This window comes from Drosophila erecta, unplaced genomic scaffold (assembly GCF_003286155.1).
Source record: "Drosophila erecta strain 14021-0224.00,06,07 unplaced genomic scaffold, DereRS2 tig00000126-arrow-pilon, whole genome shotgun sequence".
NCBI lineage: Eukaryota > Metazoa > Arthropoda > Insecta > Diptera > Drosophilidae > Drosophila > Drosophila erecta.
In genome coordinates, this window is record NW_020825209.1 from 14,422,814 (window position 1) to 14,436,956 (window position 14,143).

Sequence of the window (14,143 nt, forward strand, 5' to 3'; positions counted from 1 at the left end):
GCAGAGACACAGCCCACCTTAACTTTCCAACACTTTTGCTAGGCTCGGTGTGACCAGAACTATTAAACAACACTAGCACATCGATGGTAAGTATCGATCAAACATCGACCGATGTTCCACCCCCTGCTGACACCATCTGGTAACACTGAACAACAGACCAGATCCGCGGACAAAGCAAAGCAGTAAATATTAATTTAATCCAAATCCGATTCCCGACTCCAATTGGCGGTCTACTGCTGCTGCTTCAGCAGTCCATTGTTTCTTTTTTTTTTTGGTTTGCCGTGTCAAATAGAGTTGAATTCGCTGATTTAGCGAATAACGGTGGCAAGTAACTGTAATAACTGCGTGTGTGCACAGTGCTAGTGTTTCAGTGTGTGCGTGTGAGTGTGAGTGGGAACTCCACAAGTGTGCGAGAAGGCAAATCAAAATAAGAAAAGTGCCGCCCTGATGGAAATTAATATCGCGAATAACCAGCGAAAACGCAGCGAAAGTTGAACTAAAGTGTTGCGATTAATCAGATAGCGGGTGAAATAGTGTGGATTACGTAAGAAATCAATGGATTCCGGGCTGCATTTGGCCCAAAAAGAGGAAGCAACATCGAAGCGCTACCTTAATTCTTCTTTTTTCGATGATTTCATTCGCAGTGACGACACACAGGCACGCACACACAGAACGCTGTATCTGTGTGTGGGTTGTTTGTAGAGCTAAAAAATAATGAATCCTCACGATACATTCATTCGTTTCTTTTTTTGTATTATTCATTATTTATTTATTTGACTACATATCGGCGACTTCGCGACGCCAGTTGTTGATTACGCCCGCTCCCATTTCATTGCAACTTCCCCCACCCCACCGATCATGCACTCGAACTCAAAATCGAGTAGAGTACGTAGGCAGGAGCAAAAAGAGCGTGCAGAAGTGAAGAACTCAGGGGCGCCCGCAGGGATTTCTCAGGGGGGTGTGGTGGATGCGGCACAGACCTCACAATTAGTTGTCAACTTTTAAAACAGCTAGGCAAATATGAACCAACTGTAACCTAAAGTACAAAAGCAATTTTACCAAAACAATGTTTAGCTATCGAAAAAATATGAAATCCTCTGCACGCCGCTGGTTTAACCAGTACGCCCACATGTGGGAGGCCCAGATGTGGCTCGTTTTTGGCCCAGTGGGTGTGGGCGTCCATCCGTGGTTGAAACTATGCGCTGCAGATGCTGTTTATTCAGGTTATTTGTTAGCTAGTGCACAACTCATAACTTTTATATACCCCAAGTGACTGAGTGTATAAATGATAATGATATGAAATTATTAGAAATTATACATATGTATAATTATACATATTATACATATATGCAATGCCAGGGTATAAAAACATTGGCTTGACCGTCTTTAGTTTGTTTTTCTGCTGCAAATCGAACTCTGTTGTCCGTTGTGTGTTGTGTGTGCGTTTAAAAATAGCTGACCAACACAACACCCATACGTATACGTAATCTGCAGCCCTTTTTTTGCTGTTCCGTGAATCTGGAATATGGAATTTTGATAAGTGTCTTGAGTGGATTGGAGTGAGTGATTCATGATATTTTACGTGGAAAGGAACTCAGCGAAGCTGACTCAATGACCACTCATTGTTCGTTCGGCCTTTGTTTACATTTTGCCAGGAGCAAAGAGAGCAAGAAAGCGAGAGGGGGGAAATAGAGAGCGTGCTAACGGAACGTGCTCGACTGAGTAATTCGCATTGCATTTGACGTTGACCGAAAGCTCTCTTCCTTCCGCTTTTTTCCTTTTCTTTTTTTTCGGAGGCCAACAGAAAACAAGAAAAGCACGCACGCACACCCACACACGAATTCGTACATCAGTCGCTTGTGTGTGTGTGTGCTTGTGAGATGAGTCATCTGGCCAAGTTGATGAGAAAATAAAATTGAACATTAAGGTAGAGCAAAAGAAACAACAAAAAAGGGGGCAGATGTGCGGCCATTTGCTGTTGTTTGTTGTTGCAATAAAAACAAAAAGCAGGGCAGGCGGTGAAAGCAGTGCTCAACAAGCAGTGCAGCCAGCAGATGGATTTTTACGTACACCGGCGTTCGCAAAAATTGCATCGAAACCGAAAAAGACTAATTGTGACCTTAAAATACATGAAAAATTAAGGCATTTACAAAAAATAAAATTAATTAGGTAGCCGTCGAAATTGAAGTGAAGCACGGGCTCTATTATTATTATTATTATTATTATTTCTTCCCCAACTATGGCTTTAGTGGAAAATGTAATCATTTCAATTCACTTACCATTGCAGCCGGCGCACAGAAGTGACAGAGACAGAGCACACATAGCACCTGGCACATCCAAGGATATCCGATCCTCCTGCGTCCCAAGCCACCATCAACCACAACCTGCACCAACCGCTAACCGCTAAAGCCATGATCCTCGAGAGAAACCGGAGGAGCCAGCTGGCCCTCCTCCTGATCGCCCTGCTGGCCGCCATCGCTGGGCAAACGGAGGCCCAAAAAGCGGCTAAACAGACGGCAGTGAGCACCTGTGCATCGAAGGAAAAGTGTCACACCTGCATCCAGACTGAGGGTTGCGCCTGGTGCATGCAGCCGGATTTTAAGGGCCAGTCGCGGTGCTACCAAAACACCAGTTTATTGTGTCCGGAGGAGTTCGCCTACAGTCCAATAACGCTTGAGGAAATTCTAGTGAACAACAAACTAACGAATGAAAACAAAGTGGCTGGTGGCGGCGGCTACTCCATGTCCGGCGAAAGCTCAAACACCTGGTCGAGCTCCTACTCGGAGAGCTCCAGCTCCAGCTCCAGCTCCAGCTCAAGCTTATCAGGATCCAATTACGAATTCAGATCTGCCGGTGAAATTGTCCAAATCCAACCGCAGTCCATTCGACTCGCATTGCGCGTCAGTGAGTAGCAAACGATTGCATTATCCATGCCCTATACATACTAATCGCTTACATTCTCATCAATTCCTTAGATGAGAAGCACAACATCAAAATTAGATATTCTCAGGCGGAGGGATATCCGGTGGATCTCTACTACTTGATGGACCTCTCCAAATCCATGCAGGACGACAAGGACAAGTTGTCTACGCTGGGCGACAAGTTGTCCGAGACCATGAAACGCATCACCAACAATTTCCATCTCGGTTTCGGTTCGTTCGTGGACAAGGTGCTCATGCCCTATGTCTCGACCATTCCAAAAAAGTGAGTATGACCTAAAAAAACGGAAAAGCATGAATTTGAAATAGGTCAGATATATCATTTTGCCGATTGAAGACCAGATGTCGTCAGTTTATGATGCATTCTTCAAGGCCCTTTAAATTTTTTGTAATTTTATAATTATACAGCGGTTTTTTGAATTTTTTAAAATTTTCGTTTGTATTATGTGTAAGTCCCTCTAGTCATGACGATAGACTTATCATAGCAACTCAATTTAAGTTTAATTTTAAGTCATAGTCATATCCTATTTGTCAGCGCTTCTGTAGCAATTACGCTTGACTTAAAAGAAATAATAATAAATTGATAATGACAGCATCACCATGACAGCATTATCAAAACAGAATTCCAAAAAGATTTCTTATCGCTTACTTTAGAGCGAAATACATAAATTTCTAACTCATTGGCTATATTTAATAAAAGTTGAGCTCAACAGTCTGTGTATTCCTTCGCTGTATGTCTACTTTTGAGCTAATTTTATTTAATTTAACATACCACAACAGCCGCTAACTTTGTTACTTATTTATATACTTAAAACCAAACCATGAACGAACACCAACAAACAACATCAACGATCGACGGAATCGAATTGACTCGAATCCATAGACTCGAGCATCCCTGCGAAGACTGCAAGGCTCCCTATGGTTACCACAATCACATGCCACTCAACAATAACACCGAAAGCTTCTCTGTAAGAGACGATTAATGTATACTGCACACGTATAATCCCACCCAATTGTGCTTGCTCCCCTCCCCCCATATCAATATCAAATACCAATTTATGAAGATTTGAATTATTTATGTGCATGTTTTCCCATTATTCTATGTGGTGACCCTATCCCATCTATGGCTTCCATTGCACCTTCTAGTTTAAGTGCTATTCTTAAGTGTTTGTGCACATTTTGACATTTTTATCCACTCTCTGTATACCTTATATGCTGCACATAGCATAAGCATATAGCATTTAGCATATAGCATAGCATATAGCATTTAGCATATAGCATAGCACATGCTTATAGCATATAGCATACGAGCCCCTACCAATATTATTTCGAACTGCATGTGTTCATTTTTTTTCTTATCTCTGAAGACAACCTTTTGCATAAATTACTCATATTTTTGATGTTGAAAATAGAACAACATGATTTTATCATCGTAAAGACAATAAAATTCTCTTTCAGAGAAAATACATTGGCATACGTTATCTGCAATAGTATTGAAAATATCGTTTGTTTAAGATTGCGCACTGCAAAAAACACATGCTGTTCGAATTAATAGTGGTTGAGGCTCGTATCGTATCGTATCGTATCTATATCGTAAAGTATCTGCACTACTGGATGTTGTCATTTATTTATATTCTCTCTTGTATTCTCTCTATTTCTTTATTTCATTGTGTACGCATCACTTTCTCCATATATAAATCTGGCCTATATAAATTGTACATGTGCATTTGAATATGACCCGTTGTTCGGCTCAAAATTTGAACAAATTGTAACGATACTATGGAATCTAAACCAAAATTAGCCTGAAGGAGCCGTGCCCTAATTGCACTGCAACCTATGGCTTTCACCACCAAATGGTCTTAAATAAGAATGTAACCCAATTTACTGTAAGTGGTCCAGATCAGCAGCAAAGCATCGGATTCGGAATTATCGCACCTGCATTCAAAGCATTTTGCCCAAAATTCATCCTAACATTGTTCTCATTTCGAGTTTTGCACGTCATTTGCATCGGTTATTGCACGAAAAATGATTATTTTGTTTGAACGCCTGTTCCTTAGCACTAATGTATCGAAGCAGATATAGTCATCTAATATAGCATAAATGTTGGTTATGGCTAATTGTTTATCTTTTCCGCATGCATGTTTCTTTTCTGCTTAGCTGGTTGTACATGTGTGTAGAGGACTCTTATCTGCTGGCACACTCTGAAAAATGTATTCAACTGAAGAATTGAGAATCCATGGCAGGCAACTGCATATGCATGTCAAGCCGAGGACAGTCGCTAAATCGGGAAATATTAAATACAGTTAATATTAAATTAATTAGTATTACCTATTAACAGTCTATTTTTGCCATAGTAGCAATTGTCATTTATTAATTTTCACCTTATGAACTGCTCTAGTTTCTAGTTGATCTTGACCCAATCATATATCTGAAATATAAAAGAATCGTTTTTCATTTGAGTATTCCGAATGCGGAATTCAATTCCCTTAGCTACCTGAGCCATTTTCTATTAATCATAACTGACTGTATATATACGACTGTATTTATATGACTCGTATATATGTACATATGTATATATCTTATCGTAGCATGGAAACAATTGCTATCTTCAACTCACATTGATAGACTCCTCAAGGTTTGAAAAGTTTACTTGTGGAATTCCTGCTTCAAATAATCGGGCATTTCCGACAGAGTGTGCCAGCTTGCATTGTAATACGAATCCATCGCACTAACCAAAATCCCACAGAAAATACCCAAAGCTAATCGTTTACATCTATCGTATGTACGACAGAACGAGGTGAAGAATGCCACAGTGTCGGGCAACTTGGATGCTCCCGAAGGAGGATTCGATGCCATCATGCAGGCCATTGCCTGCCGATCGCAGATCGGTTGGCGGCAGCAGGCTCGTCGCTTGCTGGTCTTCTCCACGGACGCAGGTTTCCATTATGCTGGCGATGGCAAATTGGGCGGCGTGATTGCTCCCAACGACGGCGAGTGCCACTTGAATGAGGAGGGCGGGTATACGCACTCAACTTTGCAGGATTATCCCAGTATCTCGCAGATCAACCAAAAGGTCAAGGACAATGCTATCAACATTATCTTTGCCGTGACTTCCAACCAGTTGTCCGTATACGAAAAGTTGGTGGAGCACATCCAGGGAGCCTCGGCGGCCAAGCTCGATAACGATTCATCGAACGTGGTTGAATTGGTCAAGGAAGAATACCGCGTAAGTGGTTCTCGAAGATTTTAGCACCGAACTCCATTAAATCAGTACTTTACCCTTGCAGAAAATCTCCTCTTCGGTCGAGATGAAGGACAATGCCACTGGAGATGTGAAAATCACCTACTACTCGTCCTGCCTGAGCAACGGACCCGAACTGCAGACCTCCAAGTGCGACAACCTGAAGGAGGGCCAGCAAGTGAGCTTCACAGCCCAGATTCAGTTGCTCAAGTGTCCCGAGGATCCGCGCGACTGGACACAGACGATCTACATCTCGCCCGTCGGCATCAACGAGGTCATGCAAATCCAGCTGAATATGCTGTGCTCGTGTCCCTGTGAACAGCAAGGTTCGACTGGATATCAGGAGCAGGCGAGCAGCTGCAGCAGCCACGGCACCTCCATGTGCGGCATCTGCAATTGCGATGATAGCTATTTCGGCAACAAATGCGAGTGCTCAGCAACGGACCTAACTTCGAAATTCGCCAACGACACGAGCTGCAGGGCGGATAGCACCTCCACAACGGACTGCTCTGGTCGGGGTAATTGCGTTTGCGGTGCCTGCGAATGCCACAAGCGATTGAATCACGCGGAGATCATATCCGGCAAGCACTGCGAGTGCGACAACTTCAGCTGCGAACGGAACAGGAACCAGTTGTGCTCGGGTCCGGATCACGGCACCTGCGAGTGCGGACGGTGCAAGTGCAAGCCGGGCTGGACGGGCGCCAATTGCGGCTGCCAGGAGTCCAACGATACATGCATGCCACCTGAAGGCGGCGAGGTCTGTTCCGGTCATGGTACCTGCAAGTGTGGTGTCTGCAAGTGTACGGTTACCGATCAGGGACGCTTCTCGGGCCGCCATTGCGAGAAGTGCCCAACTTGCTCGGGCAGGTGCCAGGAGCTGAAGGACTGTGTCCAGTGCCAGATGTACAAGACGGGCGAGCTAAAGAATGGTGATGATTGCGCCAGGAACTGCACTCAATTTGTGCCCGTGGGCGTGGAAAAGGTGGAGATCGATGAGACCAAGGACGAGCAGATGTGCACATTCTTCGACGAGGACGACTGCAAGTTCATGTTCAAGTACAGCGAGCAGGGTGAGCTGCATGTGTTTGCCCAGGAGAACAAGGAGTGCCCGCCCAAGGTTTTCATGTTGGGCATCGTCCTGGGTGTTATCGCAGCCATTGTCCTGGTGGGTCTGGCCGTTCTGCTGCTGTGGAAGCTGCTCACTACGATCCACGATCGCCGGGAGTTCGCTCGCTTCGAAAAGGAGCGCAGGAACGCCAAATGGGATACGGTAAGTTTTGCTTACCCGCACATACCTCTTGAATTCTTTCCAAACTATTCTTCTCTTTTTTTCTGACTCGCAGGGTGAGAATCCCATCTACAAGCAGGCCACCTCCACCTTCAAGAACCCCATGTATGCGGGCAAATAAATCCGCTAACCTACTAAGCATTAGGGAAATATAACTAGTGTCGTTCAACGAAACGATCACTGTCGTGCTTGAACCGGAAATCAGAAAGAAAACCCACCCAGCCAATAAACCAAACCTAACCAAACACCACCAACAAATCCGCACACAACCAACCACAACCAATCTTCAGAACCGACTCCGAACCCGAACACATCGACGAAGCTGCTTTGCCCGGGTGCAAAACCACTGAAGTCAACTGCCATTGAAACGCGTTCTAAACTAAGTCAGCCTTATATATATATTTATATATATCAATGTTTATATATACATTTACACAAGAACCCCGCCGTGGGGCAGCCTTTATACATTGCGTATACTTAACGAGCAAACGATTTGTGCCTTGCAACATATTTAGACTAAATCTATACGTATATGTGTATACAAGCAACAAGCAAGAAAACAGACAACGCACAGCAACAGCGCGGAGCCAAGAATCGGAAAAGAAAAAAAAAAACAAAGCAAAAATAAGTAAACAGCCAACAAATGAACTACGAACGATAGTTAGATTAATGATTTTTGTATTCTTTTTTGTACCAATAGTATCCAAGCCAGCACATGAATTTGTATTTTATTTTACTCCTAATTTGTAATTCTTGTTTTGCGTTTCGACTTTCTAATTTCGTTTTTCGAAATTAACGTTTCTAATTACTTTCATCGACCACGCCCCCTATATTATTACGAAAAGCGAGAAGCCACTGCAGTATAGCGATGTATTTAGCTGCAGAGATCCCGGCAAAAGTCAGAACTGGGATACTTAACTAAACTGCTACCCTCCCAAAACGGTCGTCGTTCGCCATGCCAAACCCACGTCTTAATGTTTTTCTATTGTTTTTTAAAGCTAACTTTATAATTAATATTTAAGCTATTAACATTTAAGCTTGTAATTGTTAATTTCGAAATGCAAGAGTGCCCCGGGACGTTTTGTTTTTCTATGATATCTTTTCATTTGCATTTTTATTTTTGTATGTTTTATTTATGGAAGCAGAAAGCGAGGCAACAATGTAAATTGCGCGAAATAGAATGGAATATATTGTCCCTTGTGTGTTTTATTTTATTGAATTTCGATCATTAATAGTAAATTAATAATACTATATAACTATATATATTTTTTGCCATTTGTACTGATTACTGATTAACATTTAAAGTAATGCAAAACCAAAACGAAACTTTTGTATAAAAAACATTTTGAATAATTTTATTGAATGATAAACCAATACAAAAAGTAAGGTGGAAACACTGGCAATATAAAACGATGTGGAAATTAAATTGTTTGACGCTAATTCTAGTAAAATAAATAAAAAGAAGAAATACATATTTAGTATGTCTTATTTATTCATCGGATGGAAATAAGGGGAAATTTTAGTACACAATTTTTGGATCAATTAATTATAAGTTCATTTATTGTACAAAATGAGATAAAGTACCTACCGTCAATGCAAAGAGGGCATAGATAACTATTCAGTTAAAACTCCAATAATCAAGCGAGTTAAGTTCAAGACTTGCTGCACTGCATCCCCACAAGAATCTAAGGGCGCTTTCCATTTGCTCATCCAACCAGTTTCGCCCAATGGAGAGAAACTTACGTTCAGACTGTATTCTGCATTTGATTCAAAAATGTCAACGGAACAGCTAACATCGCATGGCAATATCGGATGTGTATATAACATTCTATAACAATTTGTGTATATCGTTGTATACATGCTTTGTTATTCAATTGGGGTCTGTTTTCGAAACAAGTCTAGGCGTTTTTACGTACTAAGTAATGTTAAAATATACGAATGCGGATCGGGACGTTGCAGTTCTATATACACGATAATATCGAGGACGAGGTCCCGGACCCATTTGGATTGGCTTCAGCTGCCACGACTGCGATTGAGTGGCTTGACATATTGACATAGACCTGTTGTTTTGAATTGGTTGGCTTAAGTACGGCTTGAGGTTGGTGTGGCTCTTATGTTTCGGATCGGAAATCGTCCAGAGCTTGTGGCATTTCGTTGGCGGAGAGTGAACGGCTCTTGGAGCGCTGCTCTCCGCACCGTATTCTTTCGGTTCCGTGGTATCGCAATCGCAGTCGGTAGGCCGTAGTGCAGCAGTAGCAGCAGCAGCAGCAGCAGCAGCAGCAGCAGCAGCAGTAGAGTGGTATCAATACGCCGGCCAGGAGGCTGGGAAACGCACAAATGCTACTACCCAAAACACCCGGGAGCTCCCGCACTCACCGGCACCGGGTTTTTTCGGTTCCGTTAGCGGGGGCAACGTTTCAGTGAAAGATGAGGTCCGCATCGGGCGCACCCTTTTGGTGCTTGAACTTGTGCTTATTGGGCTTCTGGTAGTAGCTCTGGGTAAAGTTTCGTTGCTGCGGCGGCAGCAGCGACTCCTGGTAGTCCTCCTCCTCGATTCGTTCGGTTATGTTAAGCGTGAGGCGCTTGACCTTCTCCTTCTCCTCGCGTATCTTCTGCTCCTGCCGTTTCAGGTTGATGGCCAGGTGCGAGTCTGATGGCGCCACGAACGACTTAAATTGCTGCTTACCACCCTTGTTGCCGCGCACCATCAGCACAAAGGGCACAGCTGCAGTGCCGGCAGCAGCAACGCTACCTCCTGCACCGCCGCCGGACTTGACATTGCCATCTGGCAGATCTGGACCTGGAGAGCCGGGCGTCGCGTCCTGATTGGCGACCGCCTTTGAGATCTGTGACGTATTGTTGTTCCCAGTGCCGGATGCCTGAGCCCCCGTTATCTGCTCGTAAGACTTTTTTTGCAGGCGCGCCATCATCGGCACAGGTATGTCCTTGGCCGTAGCTTTGATCGGCTCCTTAAGCCGTTCTTGGTACGAGTCTGTGGTCATTTTATCGTACAAGTGTTCGAACTCCAGGTCCTCCTTAGACTTTTCTGGCGGCGGGGGTTGCGGCAGCGGTGGCTCCGTCTCGTTCTCCGTCCAGTCGTTGCTCTGCTCCTGCTCTTGACCAGCCACCTGTCGCTCCCGCTGATCATTCGACGACCCCGAGTCCTCATCAGTGACCTGGCAATGTAAAAATCAAGCATGAAATGAAATCAGTTGAAGGGTATTTCTTCGTGGAAGTACGTACGCCCTCATCTAGCTCGCTAAGTTCACTGATTGTGGCCAGCGACGGATCCTGAGCATTATTGGCGGCCTTTAGTTGGGGATAGAGCTTCTCCTGCAGCTGATCAATCGCCGCCTTGGCCTGATCTAGACTCTTATACAGCTTCAGCTTGGGCCGCACACTGGCTAGGCAGTCCCTATAGGTGTGATCCACCAGTATGGGGAACAAATCGGAGGTGTTCTCTGCCTTGCTGAACACGGGATGGGATTTCTTGAACCAATAGTAGTGTTGGAAGAAGACCAGGAAGTAGTCCAGTCTGAAAAAAAGGACGGAGTTAGAACTCAACTTCAACTTCTTTGGATATGAAAACAAAGATCCCACTCACTTTTTTCGCGTGGCCTGGCTGGTGAAGTAGGGCCCACACGTGTCCAGTAGCATACAGGCAAGCTTCAGTCGGAACAGGCTATCGGGCGGATCCAGCGGCGAGATGACATTTTGATCCATGGATACGCCCAGCGAGATGATAGAGTACAGCGTATTAAGAATATGAGTGGACTCCACAAGCTTGTAGTTGTACATTTCGCCCAGGTACTTGGCCATCGCTATGCGCCGCTGGGCCATGCGTGGCGAATGGATCTCAAGGCCGGCGCGTATATCCTCAAACACATTATCGATCACGATGGTAACCGCTCGCGGCTGATAGGAGCTCAGTCCGGAAACGAGATCGGCTAGGCAGCGGACGAGCGGAAAGCGCAGCAGGTACGCCTTGCTGAGGCACTTAATGGCATAACAATTTGTCTCCGGATCCTGCCAGTCGATGCGGCGCAGCATCTTGATACAGCGCTCAACGTTCTGTTTGCAAAGCTCCTCGAAGATCAGGTGACGGATGTACTCATGCATGGGTGGTCGAACCGCGGGCTCGCGCTTCGACGACTCCGGCGGCTTCACCAGATAGTAGACGCTCTCAATCTGGGACGCATGTCGCGAGTCCATTGCCGTTGCTGTCTTCAGGCGCAGCATTTGGTCCAGAAACACATTCATTAGCAGACGGGCATCCCGGCAATTGTACAGATACACGCCGCTGACTTCCACAAAGGCACAGGCCATCTCGATTTGGTGATGCTGAAAGTCCCTCAGTAACATTTTCAGACATCCTAAGGCATCGAACTTCTTAAACAACCCAAACTTAACCAGTTCGCCTATGAATCGCACGATCTTAAGCTTCGACTCAATATTCAGTTGGTTCTTCTTGTGAATGTGCCACTTGAACTCCTTGCGTAGCAGTTCTGCCAAATCGGCAGCCACGTCAGTATTACACATATGCACAATTGCCACAAAGCGGGAGAGATAGGGCAGGATATCCAGACGCGTTCGCTGCACCGAAAATATCGTTCGGGTCAGTTTCTTGCGTTGATGCTTAGTGTTGAAGTTTAGCAAAAACTCGATGGCCGCCGAATCGATCAGCTCCTTGTTCACACAGTTGAATAGGTTGACCAGGAAGACGTCGAACTGTTGACGCATCTGGTTTTGGGTTTGGGTCGGATTCTGATTGAGCTGACTTTGCTGCTGGCGTCCCAGTTCCATTAGAGCGTTACCCATCTTCTGCGGCTTTACATCCTCCGCAGGGGTAACTGATGTGGTTAGCTGCTCTTCACTGGGATTTTCCAGAGCAGAATCCGAGGTGGTGGACGGTGGATCGTCTAGATCCATTTCGGCATCCAGATTGGCTTCGATCGCTTCTTCAGTAAGTTCACTGGGCTCCTCTAACGTTTCCAAATCGACTTTGGGTGCCGAAAAGTTGGGCAGAAACTGCCTCAAATCGGGCAGATCTGTGTAGAAGGAGCGGGTCTCCTCGTCGCCCCACGGATCGAGCACTCCGAAGGAGGCACTGTCCAGCATATTGTCGATGACTGTGCCCGGATTACAGCACTCAGACTCCTTGGCCAACTCGGGCAGTGGTTCACCCAGCAGTTCCGACAGCGATTGGGCGGAGGCCAGCAGCTTATCGAAACCGGCTTGCATCAGTTCACACTTCTCCCGCTTTTCCGTGGATATCTCACCCTTGCACTCCATTGTGCGCCGTATGTTCTTGGTCATGTTCATAAGCTCGCCCTGCTCGGCCAGAACATGCTTGCACAGGGCCTTGAAGTAATCCTTGAGCATGGTGCGCAGATTAAGCTGCTTGTCGGCTGTCAGGAAGTCGGATTTCGGCACCTCCACTCCGTATTTGGTGGCCAACTGTTGCATCTTTTGCGGCACTAGACCGGCGTACTCCTCGCCACAGTGCCGGCAGAAAGAGAGGATGATTGAGAAGTTACTGTGGTCATCCTTGTCCTGGGCAATCAGGTGTACCAGGACAACACCGAGTTGGGCCAATCCGGGCTTCATTTGGATCACACCAGAGCTGACTAGTTCGGCAAACAAGCGAAGGTCCACACGTAATTTGCTCGGATTGCCAATCTTCTCGGTTGCCTTGATGTTCAGGGCCTTTTGCCAGGCCTCCAGAAACTGGACATCGAAGTCGGCATATGTGCAGTGCAGCCGGGATGCCAGAGTCACCACCGCCGGCACATCCGTCATCTTCAACTTGGCCTCGGCCAGGGCCGCGCATATTTCAGAGATGTATTTGCTCAGATTTAGAGCGGATAGCTCACGCATCAGTACGTCCAGTTGTGTGGCCGTGAAAAGCTTAAGTTTCTTGACGAAAGCCGTGTTCTTTTTGAGATTGGAGTCCAGTTTGGCGAAGTACTCCTCACCGGGCAGCTTGAATGTGGAGTTCTGGAGCCGCAGCTGTCGCTTGCTCTCGATCTTGTCGCGCAGCTCGTTTATGAACTGCAACAGCTCCTCGCGCTCCTCGGCCTCCAGAGCACTGGCTGCAGCCGCATCCACATCCGCATTTCCGTCCGTGTCGTCGACGTCGTTGGCGTTGTCGTTGACGTTGTCGTTGACGTTGTCGTTGTCACCCTCGTCAACATCCTCCGTCGAATCTTTTCTCGACACCGGCGGTGTGGACACATCGTTTGTTATGCTGCTCGCCTCGGCCGCTTCCAGAGGATCTGTCGCCGCGGAATCGTTGGCTAGCATTGCGATGGTGGCAGCTCCGTGACGGGATTCACGTTGGCGGGACTCGCTCGATGCGCAGTGGCTCTGTTTTTAAATTGGACCTGCTGGCAAGCTATTTAACTAATGCGAACTATTTTGTTTTTGTAAATTTGAGCTGGGCGTGATTGGGCATAGTTTCTATGCGAAATAGTCACCTTAAGTTGGCCAGTCGTGGGTGCTCTTCTGACGGATTATTTAGATCGTATTATGTTCTTTAAATAACTGGCATTGCTTTGTTTTTCCCACGTTTTTCCGCCACGATTTTCATGCGGGGGGTGATGGGGCGGGCGATGTTTTTAATATTTTTATATGATATTTTATCGATACCAGCAGACGTTTATGTCTGGGCCTATC

The 14,143-nt window shown here is 45.7% G+C and overlaps 2 protein-coding genes across 4 annotated transcripts; one reads left to right on the plus strand and one right to left on the minus strand.

Annotated features, from left to right (window-relative positions):
- Positions 1 to 80: 80 nt before the first annotated feature.
- Positions 81 to 8,889, plus strand: LOC6551734 (integrin beta-PS). 3 transcript variants are annotated; one of them, XM_001978569.3, is made up of 7 exons: positions 81 to 182; positions 2,288 to 2,904; positions 2,976 to 3,204; positions 3,823 to 3,907; positions 5,731 to 6,165; positions 6,227 to 7,450; positions 7,524 to 8,889. In XM_001978569.3, the coding sequence occupies exons 2-7, from the start codon at positions 2,412 to 2,414 to the stop codon at positions 7,587 to 7,589; spliced, it is 2,532 nt and encodes an 843-aa protein (XP_001978605.1). In that variant the 5' UTR covers positions 81 to 182; positions 2,288 to 2,411; the 3' UTR covers positions 7,590 to 8,889. The 3 variants fall into 3 exon arrangements, with proteins under 3 accessions (XP_001978605.1, XP_026837372.1, XP_026837371.1); XM_026981571.1 differs by lacking the exon at positions 81 to 182 and adding an exon at positions 338 to 380; XM_026981570.1 differs by lacking the exon at positions 81 to 182 and adding an exon at positions 387 to 544.
- Positions 8,890 to 8,940: 51 nt separating this feature from the next.
- Positions 8,941 to 14,087, minus strand: LOC6551735 (regulator of nonsense transcripts 2). Its single transcript, XM_026981569.1, has 3 exons — positions 11,073 to 14,087; positions 10,712 to 11,003; positions 8,941 to 10,644 (listed from the first exon to the last, which is right to left on the minus strand). The coding sequence occupies exons 1-3, from the start codon at positions 13,769 to 13,771 to the stop codon at positions 9,886 to 9,888; spliced, it is 3,750 nt and encodes a 1,249-aa protein (XP_026837370.1). The 5' UTR covers positions 13,772 to 14,087; the 3' UTR covers positions 8,941 to 9,885.
- Positions 14,088 to 14,143: the final 56 nt, after the last annotated feature.